Source organism: Haliotis asinina, chromosome 10 (assembly GCF_037392515.1).
Source record: "Haliotis asinina isolate JCU_RB_2024 chromosome 10, JCU_Hal_asi_v2, whole genome shotgun sequence".
Classification (NCBI taxonomy): Eukaryota; Metazoa; Mollusca; class Gastropoda; order Lepetellida; family Haliotidae; genus Haliotis; species Haliotis asinina.
This window is the reverse complement of record NC_090289.1, coordinates 34611559-34625853: the sequence shown is the minus strand read 5'-3', so window position 1 is coordinate 34625853 and position 14295 is coordinate 34611559. Positions and strand designations below refer to the sequence as shown.

At 37.5% G+C, this 14295-nt stretch overlaps 1 protein-coding gene across 4 annotated transcripts in view; it reads right to left on the bottom strand.

Moving 5' to 3' along the window:
- Positions 1–14295, bottom strand: part of LOC137298007 (protein TANC1-like) — a 128709-nt gene that overhangs the window by 82492 nt on the left and 31922 nt on the right. For all 4 annotated transcript variants that reach the window (XM_067830027.1, XM_067830028.1, XM_067830029.1 and 1 more), the window contains exons 2-3: positions 6242–6418; positions 4176–4373 (exon numbers count right to left, since the gene is read on the bottom strand). In XM_067830027.1, the coding sequence (XP_067686128.1) occupies positions 4176–4373; positions 6242–6418 (375 nt within the window). The remainder of the gene's footprint in view (positions 1–4175; positions 4374–6241; positions 6419–14295) is intronic.

Sequence of the window (14295 nt, the reverse complement as noted above, 5' to 3'; positions counted from 1 at the left end):
CTGTGTTAATAGAAGTGTGGCATTAGTCAAGGTAAATCATTTTGTCTGAATTTTTATATGCTTTAATTCAAATAAATTCTCATAACTAATCATGAAAGCTGTCAAGTGAGTTCATTCCATAAATGTCTATCAGACAAGTCTTTGTCCAACACTCTGAGTCTTCTTACTCTAACGTCTAATAAAGATTTGACCTGAAATTCTATCAAAAAAACTATTGTCTGTACAACTGGTTAAACACAACAAAAGCCTGCTTTTAGACTCTCTCTTTTCCACAAAGCACGACTAGAGTCCATCTGGAACTTGACTGTCTACCTGACGCACTGCACATCCACTAATGGATTTAAATCCCCTGAGAAAGCAAAAAATAAGAAACCTATTTCAGAAATAAGTACTGTGATAACTTTTTTTCTTAAGCACAGCAAAACACGACATACAAGCTTCCTAATTCCAATCCCTGCAAATGTTAATATTTAAAGAAAACAAAAAACGGTCACTCTGTACTTAACTTTCAGAATGCAATTTTAAAACACAAGCAAATTTTTTTGGGAATGTGAAAAATATTAAATCTATATGTAAACAGCGTAAATAGTTAATGGGGAACACTTAATGTCTTTTCAGTTAGCAGTTTTCCCAGAGTAAAAATACAGGCTCTACACTGCTCATATGATGTATTCGTTTCTGTCTACAGGACACTTGAGTGTATGTCTCATTGCTAAGGATGATGCTATAACTGGGAACATTGTTTTATCATATAAATAATGTTAAAAATTACATGACTTCTTGTTGCCAGATTCTAATCCTTCAAACAATCAGACAATCCTTCAAACACATTCACTTCCTTCAGTCATCACTTCCCGTCTTTCATTAAACTTTCAATTTCACTTTCACCGAAATTCAACATAGAGAGCTCTCACAGTTGGTATTTTGAAATATTGTGACACGGAAACCTCACTCCAGATGGTCTTTTTCCAGCATTTTCAAAATTGTTCCTTGAATAACGACTTAAACCATCACTGCATCTGTTTCAGGATTCTGGTTTGTGGAAGAAAACCAGACAAGTATGTTCACAGAGTACAGATACCTGAGCACTGTTGTATACAGGAATGTGGTACTCAGAAGTAAAGAAGTCTGTCGTAGATTATCAGCTTGGGCTATTTGTGTCTTAAAGACTAACATGACGCACCAAAAGCCGTCTGTCAAGATAGTTTTCTCATGCTTTGTCCATTCCCAAGATTGTTACTGAAGGAAATCTTGTCAGCCATGAATCAACCATCTCTCAAATTACTTCTCAGCTAAAAAGGATTTTAGAGATGCTTCAGTTAGTTTGCTGAAAATTACATAGGATGTGTTCTACTCCTGCAACAAAGCAACAGTGGTGTTGAATTGTGGCAGTTCCATAAAAATGAAGGCTTAATTCCATTCAAAGCAATAAAAGACAGTGCCTGTAGTGTACATTTATCTGTAAATCCACAGTTGTCAAGCTGGCTATCTTTATGTCTCTGTTCTGGAGGTATTTGAGTGACATTTCCCAGATGGTGAAATGAGAGAAAATACTATCTTTGTTTTCATGGGGAGATAACTCCAGATGAAGATGACTGCAACTCTATCTGGTAGATAGCATTGTGAGGTGGTGGGTCTGTTCCTGCACTGGGAATCATGTGTGCTGTAAGGTGGCGCTGTTTATACAGCATGTAGACAACCCTAATGTTACAAATCATTAACTTTGGTTAATTAAAAGAAACTGACACAAAGTCATTAGAAACTCCTGATAAATAACTCTGTCATTAATCTACCATGGCCTGAAGCTATACATATCTCAAACTTGGCTTCTTCACTGACAGCTTTGTGTGTTGAAGATTTTGGCTGACAGAGCACACTGACATCATGAAGTACAGACTGAGCATTAAAGGCTGCATTCAGAAATAATATGACAACAATTCACATTAATCCACTATTCATCAAGTTTTGATTTAATCTGCTCCCAAATTTAGAAGAGATATCCCTGGTTTCTCTTGGTAAAATTCAACATGTAAAAAACTGTTCAGTAATATCTGTACTGTTAAAAATCACCAAATGCATGAACATAAACATATAATTTGTGACCTTAGCCATTTGTTTGAAGCAAGATTTGGTTGAATCAGTCAAATTTGTTCCATATTAACATAATTTTGTCAGGTTTTAAATCTGCTTAACAATAAAAAAACAAATCTAAATGACCTCCCACCAAAATTGTTTTCTACTTATTTTTGAACAGCATGTCAATGTGTGAAGAACATTTCTGGTGTCCCCTGCCATGATATTGCTGGAATATTACTGGAAGCAGAACAAGACTGAACTCACTCATTCAAAGATTGTCAGAAGATGGTACTTGCCAATATTCTGCCTTGCACTCACTCAGTCACTCACTCATTGGAACAGTCTGTCATACAGACTCAGAAGCAAATATAGCCATGAAAACCCATTCAAGTCTAGAAAATGTGGCAAGTCTAGAAAACGAAGAAAGTCTCAGGGCTCCTTATCATATGTTGCTTTTTTTAACTAAAAGCTTTTCTTTCTGTAAAATATGTTCATTTCAGAGACTATTAGTATATCACTCGATCAACATGTGCTGTTCTTTTGAAACAAATCTCCTTTCACGAAAAAGAACCGCATGTTTTAAAGCAGTTTAAATACCATTTGCAACAAAAATCCAAACCCTTACAACATTCCATGGTGGGTCCTATTCTTTCACTAATCTCCAGCAGTATCACTGACAATGATTACAGTAATGTCCGTCTGCATGGGATAATAACTGTTGCTGTGACATACGTTTCGTATGCCCTCTCCCAACATAGGCAATACAATATATAGCCATTAGATTAACGACACAGGCAGGGGGTTTCTTAATTATCTATCACAGGAACCAGTGAGTGAAAACAGACCCCCAAAACACCCATATACTATTGTGTACTACAATAAAAGTGCCCCCTGTGTTGCTGCAGGCATTCCACTGATGCCTTGAACATTGCAAAGAAACATGAAGAATTTGGTTCCAACATTCCATGAAAAATGTATTCTTGACAAAATAACAGATGAGTCACTTTCGAGAAAGTGAGATCTTAATTCATCTCAACTGAACTATAGTATTTCATGTCTGATTATTCAATACATCTTGTGTTGAAGGAGAATCATAAATTCTTTATCAGAGATGATGATTCTAAGTGCTTATATTTTGTTTGACTTGTCATATGGGTCCTGAATTTAAAAACTGAAAATTAAAGAAATAACATAAACAAACTGTTAAAGTTTTTCAAATACTGCCGCTAAACAACAACAGCTGCAACTGTCAGATTTCAATTGATAATATTTATACAAAATTATCACCAACTTATCCTAATCAAACTTAAAGATGACAACATTAATAATGTACAATGCATTTAACTATCGAGAAACCATCAAAACTTTTCATGCTCAAAATTTGAAACACCATCCCACATCCCCTCAAATAGAAAATTTGGACCAACTGTCCAATAGGCTACCATTTTACAACTCTGTAAAGTGAGGTGAAATCAGTGACGTCAGGGTCAAGTTAAGGTCATTGCACTACTGCAACATGTACAACTGGACTTCATGGACTAATATAGGTGTTATAGTGCTATCCCTATGCCAGACTGTCCGCAGTGCTTAGCTGAAGTTTAACATGGACACCCCCCACTCAGGACACGGAACACAGACTGAGTGCCAGGCAGGATATTGACAAATACCATCTTTTAACACTCTTTGAATGAGTAAGTGAGTCCAGTTTTATGTCCTAGCATATTCCAACAGTATCATGGCAGAGGACATCAGAAATGGGCAGCACACATTTTACCATGTGGGGAATCAAACCTGGATCTGCAGTATGACTATTGAACACTTGAACCACTAGGTCTACGTCATGATAAGCTAATTCTTTAACCACTGGGCTACCCAACCACTCCCTGTTTGAATGAAGTGGCAAGAGATCAATTCATGGATTTTCTACTCTTGGGGCACTCTGAATCCACCAGGCCACAATAGCAGCCACAGGACAAAAGACATCAATACAACTAATACTACAGCATCAGTGAAACATACTACATCAACAGCAACAGCAACAGCAACAGCAACAAATACAACAATAGACTACCATTGCAATAAAAGAAATATCCACTTACTTTTCTGTTTTATTGGAGGGGCACCAGTCTTTGGTGTAGTTTGAGTAGTATTATCCGTAACCATAGGAACATGTCCATCATGACGGGTTTGCATAAAAGTGGTAAAGTGTCCATTAGTTTTTAACTTGGGTCGATAAGGTGAGTACGCTGCAGGGTCTTGTACAGTGTTGTGATTACGATCACCATTCTGCTGAGGTACTGAAATATACCAGAGACATTGGATGACAGCAAGGTAATACAAGTCACATGTACAAGGAAGAGTCTGTCATAAACACTTTGAAACAAATATATCCAAGAAACTAATGCAAGTCTACAGGGATCGCTCTGCAGCAAATGGTCTATGGGGAGAAACCCCTTCCTTATTCTGAACAGTGGGTTTTCAGAAGAAATTATTTGATATTTCTATATTATTACATAAAGTAAGCAAGCATAGGTAATGGCAATTAATCCCCATGTTAAAGTTTTCATGGGATATTTTGTATTTTAAATCAGTAACAATCCCAATTCCTTGCCCAAAGTGATCCCTAAATCTAGAATTTGTGGCTGGTCCAGATTTCACAGTTACTGAGAATGAAGAAGGTCTCTGGGCTCAAAAGTTGGACGTTGGCCCAGAGCAAGGAATGCCTCAAGCATTCAAAAATTACTTATTGACTTTACAATTGTTTTTACAAACAGAGAGAGAAGAAGCAGTTTTAACTGGAGATTAAATGGTTGTTTCATGACAGTAATAACAGGTATAGTTGATTCAATATATCGTCAAGAGATGAAAGAAGAATCTCAGCTGACTGTGGTAGAAATCATTGCCTTAAACAATCCTATAGTAACAGATTTGATACAGGCCCACTACCTGTCTACATTGATATATAGCAAAATGAGCTTGGACTTAGTCTAAAATTTGGTAAATAAATGACTTTTAGCATCTTTTAACAGAGTAGATATACATGATCATGTCTGAAATATTTGGTTCATCACCAAGGCAGTTGTACAGTACAGGGACTGTATGAGTTGCCTCCCTTCTACCAGGAACAAATCAGTTGTTCAGTGTCCTAGGAAGTACAACTTATACAATAGTCAAAGGGAATACCCACATAAATAGACTTTATAACAAATTAATTTACTTCAGGAAGCCTGAATTTACTTTCAAAGTTTGTGATACATTCGAAATAGACCCAACCTTAACTATTCCTATTCAGCGAAAGGAAACAGCCTAGCTTGTAAATTGATGTTGCAAAGTCAGAATTCAGAAGTTTTTTGTTTGGGTGTCCTTAGGGTTAAATTAAGGGTTAAGTCTTAAGCCCTGAGAAAATGAGAGAAATCTTTTAGACAACCCGTTTATAGTTCTGAGTACAACAGGCCATTGTCGTGAATAGTGGGCCACCCACAGCGTATCAACATGGCTTTCACATTACTTATTCAATTTTTGTTTCACATTCTTCCTGTTTTCTTTTTCAAGCTTTCGAATATACAGGAAGACACAGAGAAGAATCGTCTTCTTGTCTTTAATGGTTTTCGGAAATTACAGTATTTCCTTACATAGGTTGACTGTAGTCGTGCTACATATGAGTTGCTATTCCATTGTAAAGCCGCCTGAAGTCTCCAGCACAAAGGCCACAGGAGGAAGTGAATGTGGTATTATGTCAGTCGATCACATTCCAGTCGGAGTTTGCTCATGGATGATAGCATGAGCGAGCGAGTTTAGTTTTACGGTCCTTTTAGCAATATTACAGCAACATCCTGATAGCATTAACAACAATATAGACAGGAGATAATGATTTGCAGCTTCAAATCAAATTGTAGGTGAGGTTGGTTGAAGTTTTAGAGTGAGTGAGTGAGTGAGTGAGTGAGTGAGTGAGTGAGTGAGTGAGTGAGTGAGTGAGTGAGTGAGTGAGTGAGTGAGTGAGTGACTGACTGACTGACTAGATTCAAATCCATGACAACAAGTTTCTGGTATACCACAGAGATGAAACTAACTCCAGAAAGAATTTCAATTTTATGGTTAATCAGACTAAGCCATCTGTATTCCCTGTCATATTAAACAAGAACTCATTATGTACAACAGCACTCACTTCCATTGGCTGCACATATAGGGCAGGTTTCACTGTTGAACATGCAGGTGTAGCAACGCTCATGACCACATGCATCGATGAGTTTCCGCTTCTTGCCCGTGTCAAACGGCAGTCGACATGCCGGGCAAACTTCCACCCCATGCAACTCCATCTTCATGGTATTGATGGCATCCAGATCTGAAATTACAGGGTACTCTGTCAGGAAAGCAGTACATACTTCATGGAAAGTATTAAGTATGTCAGGAAAGTCATACATAATACTGGCTGACCACTGATCCAAATGATGGTATCTTGATCTGAAATCACAGAATACTCGAGGAAGTAGTCATAGGTCGAGCAGAAAGTACATAATATTGTCTGACCACTGATGTAACTGATTACATCAAGATCTGAAATCACAGAATAATTTGTCAGGAAAGTAGTACATAATACTGTTTGACCACGGATCTATCTGATGGCATCCAGATCTGAAATCACACAATAATTAGTCATGAAAATAGTACATTATACTGTCTGACCACTGATCTAACTGATCCCATCCAGATCTGAAATCACAGAATAATGTGTCAGAAAAATAGTACATATGTCAGGGAGGTAGTACATAATATTCTCTGACAATTTCTCTATATGATGGCAACCAGATCTGAAATCATAGAAATGTTCTGTCAGGAAGCTAGTACATATGTCAGAGAAATACATAATACTGTCTGACCACTGATGTAATTAAAGGTATCCAGATCAAAAGGTGTCAGGTGGCTGCTGGAAATATAGTACCCTCTGATTTGTAATAGAAAACTTAAGCTTTGGTTGGTGAAACTGAAAAAAAACCCCAAAAAAACAAACAAACAAGCCAACCAATCCACACAACACATGCTTATGAAAAGAATATGACAGACTGACAAAGTGTTTAATAATCAAACTCCAATAAATGAAAACTAGTTTTATAAGGAAAAAATCCTCATTTTTCTTTCTTCTATAAGGTACATTTAATTTTAACAAAAACACAATGTGAGATCTTTAATCTGTTCAACCTATCGTTCCGCAAAATCTTTTCAATTGAGATTACAATATATACAATGCACCTTCAAGGTGGCTAAATGACTTGTTCATATTTTTTTCTGAAACTAATTTCTTGTGAAATTTCTTGATGTACTGCACGGGCCTTCCATCTCAAGAATATAATGATTCTAAGCATGCCTACACAATGAGTCTTCAAGTCATAAATCCGCCACACATCCCTTCTGGCAGCTGGTGAATATGCTGTTGAACTACGTCCAACACAATAAAAAATACATCTTCACGTGGAAATTTAACAAAAACATAATGCCTAATTGAACATCTTAAGCATACAGCCATTTAATTTTTCCAAGAGAGAAGGCTATGAACTCTTTAAACTCAAACAGTGTTGCTAGGCAAACAAAGCTTCAAAGAGAGCTAAAATACATTTTTTCTATCTTAAACGTCTTCTGAATGATGACTATAAATTTCATTTGAGCATGGAGATGTATTGAAGGATGTCTTCCTGGTCTGAGACAGATGTTTTAAAAGACATTCATAAATTTCTCCATGACTTCATACATGCAATACAATGTTGTAATGAACTATTAACGTGAGCAATAATACTGAAATACAAGCTGAGACAGTTTGTTTCGGATTGTTGGAATTATGATTCCAAAAGCAACTTTGAAATGGAGAGTTCAAACTGTTATCACGAGAGAGTTCGGAGTGAGTAAGTGTGGTTTATTTAGCTTTTAACAGCACTCCAGCAATATCATGGCAGGTGACACCAGAAATGTGCTTCACACATTGTACCCATGTGCGGAATCGAACCTGGGTCTTCGGTGTGATGAGTGACCGCTTCAACCACTAGGCTACTGGGTAACACCTCCACGATAACCAGAGAGATATAGAGAGATTCTTAGACTCCTATTGATGAGAGTTTAAAGGTTTGCAAACATCTTCCACCTTTCAATACAGATTTTCTTAAAGAATTACATCTCATCTTTTCATAATGGAAAATATTGATTCTCTGTACATTAAATCATATCAATTTGATGTGTGGGGGGGAATCTACAGCAAGTAGCCTTATCTGTCTGACCTTGTTGGGACTAACAGTGTCCATACAGTTAAAAATTACTAATGTGAGTGATTGAGTGAGTGAGTGAATGAGTAAGTGGTTCTAAGAGTCATTCAGTACTTTGAATCCATGTGCCCTCAGAACTAATTATCAACCCCCAGCGTAAGTTAAAATACAGACTGTTATATGAGGGACTAAGTTCAACTGTCACTTTAACATTCTCATCCTTCCTGGTACCCACTGGTTGAAGAGCGGGACATTTTGTACATCTTGCTTTAAGAGACACCATATTAACATGTTCAGTGTGTTCAGGAACTTTCAATATCCAGGGGTGGTTCATCATGCTGAAGATCTGGGTTTGATTCTGCTCATGGGTACAATGTGTGAAGCCCATTTTCTGGTGTCCCCCATTGTGATATGGCAGGAATATTGCTAAAAGCAACGTAAAACCATACCCACTCACTCAATATCCAAGCTGCTGAACACGGTCACCTGTTCAGTTATTCTCCATGAGCATTATTTGTCCTCATTTGTGACCAGTATGCACTAGACGATGTGTTACTACATTCAGAGGTTACAGACTCAACATAAAGGCACATACTCTGCCATAGGAAGCCATTCAGGGATTAGAAAGGATTAAGCTATGACAATACAAAGTGACACAAAGAGTAGCAAGGGAGGTAACCATGTAGATATTACATTGGACACTTTGATACACTTCTAATGCTTCAAAATAGTGAACAACTGTGGGTGATTGAAGTTTCATGTTGCCATGGAAACACATTAGATCTAGAATACGAAACTGACTATACAAACTTTATCAGGTTCTTAGTGATGGAGGTAGACATCATGACGACTATAAGAGATGACATCATGACGACTATAAGAGATGACATAACTCAGGTGTCACGCTCAGGTGTAAGTAATCTCAACATGATGGAATGGATGGCTGCTCCTTATATCAATCACTGGGGATTGCCAGATCCAGATCCAGATCCAGATCCAGATCCAGATCCAGATCCAGATCCAGACATAAATGTTGTTCAATAAACAAAGCCATCATGAAGGCCCTGCCACACATGTCTGAAATGGTCATTTCTTAAAACAGTAAAAATTCTTGCAGTCAACGTGCCTACTCTCAACCAGGTACCGCTCTAATTTCACTATACTGCCAACCACAACAACAAATTGTTCTGTCTGTTACCTAATTTAATTACATTTATCTACAACAAATCGTCTTGCGTCTTCTCCGAAGGTATGGACAGCAAAGATTTACCATGTGGTTTCCATAGACTGGCTGATGTTAGACAAAAATAACACAACTTAACGATGATGTATAGATCATTATTGTTATTTTTGGCACTAAATATCTGAGCAATGTTCGGCATTGCTTTCAGTGTTAACAGCAAGACACAATTCTTGACATGACCACTTCATCACTGAAAGTAATTGGGCAACCTAATTAAGGACTATACCTGCAACTTAGAAACTCTTAAAAAAACTTATTACAGATTTTTTGTATGACAGTAGTAAATCTATCATGCATTAAAACTGCATCACACTGTCACAGAATTTAAAAAAAAATAATTCCAAAATAAGCTAAAATATATGTGATATATTCCTATAGCTTTTCCACCTGAAAATCCATAAACCTGATTCACTCAATTCTTTAAAACTTGTTTGTAATAGGCTTTGCATACGGTTTTATTAACAATGTGAACAATGCTTATGTGCAAGAAGGTAGTTGAAAGGCATATTTCAGCATTTTAAAAAGTAAAAGTTCACCATCAAGATCAAACGTAATCTTCTTGCCAAATGTTAATAAATTTGTATCCACTTTGTACCAACAACACTTACCTATTTCTTAACATGTTCTACTGAATCCTGAACATCAAAGATCCTGATCAAAATCACAATCACAACTACAATGAAACTTGTACTTTACACACCTATCCCAGGAAATAAAACAGCAATGAAAGTTTACCAAGCAAAACACACCTCAAATCTTTTCTATCCATCTACATCTGGAGGCCCACAGAGTTTGGACAGGGTGGGTAACCTGTGGCATTGATGAATTTTGCCTGAACAGGTACGCCAGGTATCTCTCATCTCACCTGGGCTACCCACCTGTACATGAAGTTCTTTGATGTTGTGAAATTTACAGGTGTGATCTCAACATCACTCACATAGCTTCCTTGCTAGCACAAACGGACCAAAAGGGTCAAAGAATTTTCTATTCTACTGGAAAAGTTAGAGAATTCCTCACTGTATTTTCAGTTGATAGCTGGTTTGTAAGTTTTCCTTTTGAAAGACATGTTGAAATGTTGACTATGACACTGGAAGAGGGCCCCAATCCAAGTATTTTCCTCAGAAAATAGCTTCAGGTGATTGTAGAATGTGTTCATACCTTTATATTCGTAATGCCTTTCTTTAATCAATGAAAAATAGCAGAGGCACAAACAAACATCTTCGATGACACAAAACCAAAGACAAACAGGTGACAAAAAATACATAAAAATACACCCCAGCAGGTTCTGTTTGAAAACAGTGAAAACTGTGTTATCCGAGCACGAAAGGTGAAACGAGTCAACAACTTACAACTTGGAGACCTTAACATTAATATGACACATTGCCATGACGATCAGCTGTCTGCAGGTCACCTTGACCTCAGCCACATCAAACAGGGTACACCTGTTTCAAGGTATTTGAAAAATACTATTTACTGATCTGCCTGAAAACTGATCCCTTTACACACCAAGCAAAGAAGGCTACTCAAATAATTAGCACAAAATGACTTAAAAACACTTCAACTGTAAAGAAACATGTCTAGCGATTCATGTACATTAAAGAATAAAATATATTTGCTGTGATTAGATATTATCAAAACAAAGCATGACATCAGTCTGAGCTTAATGATTTTTCTTACCTGCAATACGTAATTTAAACTGTCCTAACTGTCTCACAGGCATGGTGGCAAATGGCTGTCCTGATGAAACATCATGGTGATATCGTTACAAATGTGAATACTCGATCATAAATACAGCACTCCCTCCACTCCGTGAATGAACTGCACACCCACTGAAATTTTCATTCACCATACAGCAATTCAAGCAACCCATACAACTTTGCGACAAGAGTTGACAAGACTTTGAAATCGATAACTTCAAGGTCTTCCGGTGCACCCTGTGACTAAGTTACACAATGTGCCTCTCTAACAAACTTTACAGGTTAATTTTGTGTCAAAGTCATCCATTTGGGAATAAAAAAGTCCTACCTCTGTCCCCATGTCTGTGTGTTGACACGGACTACCTGACCTAATTCTGCGGTGGTTGGACAAGACTGGCTCAGCCAGCCAGCTTCACACCTCAGTAAGCACTATTTAAGGCCCCAAACACACGACTTTTAACCTTAGCTAAAAACTAGCAGCTAGCCAGCTGGGTGTCCTCTGATAATGGAGGTGTGACGAATACAATAGAGGGATGTATTTTAACGATTGTCTCCGTTTTTCCTGCCGGCCTGATCAATAGAGCAAACAGGTTAACCCTATTGTGGCTGACACAGGTGATGAAATACAGTATCGTTCAGACAAACCTATCGACTGGGCTTCAGTTTTTATTGGGGGCAACAGAGGGTCAAGTTGATCGATACTGCTCACAACTTTAAATCTGATGAAGACGTTCGGTTAAGAATGTGATATTAATTTTTCGACTGACTGCTTCAAGATTGTGATTGTGACTTTAGGACATAGAGGCGAAATGTGGTCTTGAGAGGAAATTATTGATTGATGCTGAACATCTATATATACTTACTTAATGGCTGATAAAGGAAAATGCCAAAGAAATATGACATGATTACAACATAATTGAAGATTTTGTTTCCCGATAATACAAAACCTTCATTGATTATAATGTCCATTGAAGCATGCTTGTGATAATTAACCCTTGCAAGGAGGTGGGATGTGTGCATCGTCAGCTAAAATTCATGGATATATCACCAGGTCTAGCAACAGAAGGGTTAATAACACTCTCTAGAAGACTCAAGTGAAAGTTTATACATTGTTAAGGGAGTTGTTGAAAGCAGGGGTAAAATGTACAACTTGCCTTAAAATATTGCTGTGATGAATAAATTTAAATCAATAAAATGATCTTAAAATATTTCAGTAATGGGTTTTATCTATTTTAACAATGTAATATTTTAACTACAGATTTACTGTAAACGTTTATGTCAACTCTTAAAATGAATTGAATTATTTATTCAAGTGTGTGAATTTTGTTTACCACTTGGTGAAAGAGTATGGTATTTACGATGCATTTAGCAATATTCCTGAAATGGGCTTCACACACTGAGTGAGTTTAGTTTTATACTGCACTCAGCAATATTCCAGCTATGTGGTGGCAGTCTGTAAATAATTGAGTCTGGACCAAACAATCCAGCGACCAACAACATGAACATCAATCTGCGCAACTGGGAACCGATGACATGTGCCAACAAAGTCTGCGAGCCTGACCACCCGATCCCTTTAGTTGCCTCTTACGACAAGCATGGGTTGCTGAAGGCCTATTCTATCCCAGGACCTTCACGGGTCCTTCACAATTTGTACCCATGTGGGGAATCGAACCCCAGTGATGGAAGAAACCATTTTTGGGAAACCCCTAAGCATCAGCATGGTGCTGACAAACCATGAAAGGTAATCAGAATGTGTCATTCAAACAAAGAATCACTGGTTTCTGGCATGAAAAACTTGGCCACCTGAGCTCTCATCAATATCTACATGCCTGTACTTACAGTCAAAGATAAATTGGAGGTAAGAGTGAGTGACTGTAAATGATCGAGTCTGGACAAGACAATCCAGTGATAAACAATGAGCATGAGCATTGATCTATGCAACTGTGATGGAATGACTTGTCTGAAACTGAGGAAAGACATTGTCATATTTAAAGAATGCTTTTCTCATATATCTTGTCTGGAATATCATGAGCTTATCAGAAGAGTTATTCCCAAATGATTAAGATCAATCAACAATTACTGACTGACATTTGAGCATGGTATGTACGCTTGTAAATTATCTTGACGCTAATTTGAGAAATTTAATCAATAAACCGTCTCATTGGATCTGTCAGAATTAATTGATAAGATTTCCAGTCACCTCTTGGCTGTCCTTAATCTTCATTTCAAACGACTGCTAGATGAAAATAAAACACAAAATTAAGCTGCAGCACATCTTGAGATTAAAATACTTTTGAATAGTCCTGGTACCTGTCCTCAATTGGTCTTTAAAGTGTGCAATTAAGCTAGGTGGAGATAATCCATTAGTTGAAGGGGTGAACCAGTAATCTTACTTAATAAGTTGTATGCCGTAGGTTCGGTTAGGAGATGTCATTGAGGCATGGATTAATGGAGGCAGGACCGGAACTCGCTGAAGCAGGTAATTGGGGTTTTCAATGGCGTTTGGTGGTCCACGACCCCTGTGTATGTAATGTGTTATTACAGCTGGGCAGCATGACAAGCTGTGTCTGTCCAATCTATCAAAGCGCACAATACATACCCACATTGCCCCTATCAAAACAAATACTCAATAGAAATGGTGACAGGTTTGTTTGTGATGGGTACAGAGTTTGAAAGAGTCACGGAGACAATTACTGACAGAAACATGTGAGAGAGCGTTTGTCCCAGAAGTCACAGTCTCAAAGGGCTGGTCGTTGAGAGCAGGGACATGACCACTATTAGACTTTGACACGTGAAAATCTAAGAGACAAGTTGTTTACCCCCATAATCTTGATATTATTCTCCTTAAACAATGGGCTTAAACAAAATGAAAACAAATAGGATTCGACCTGATGTATATTTACTTGGAAAATCAAAGTTGAGAGAAAACCTGAAAAAAGTTTCACTGAGAAAGTGACAGTCACAGTATCAGCCATTCAGAACTCTTATGAAGGCAGATATTCACTGTGTGAGTCACATTCAGAAAGTGTCA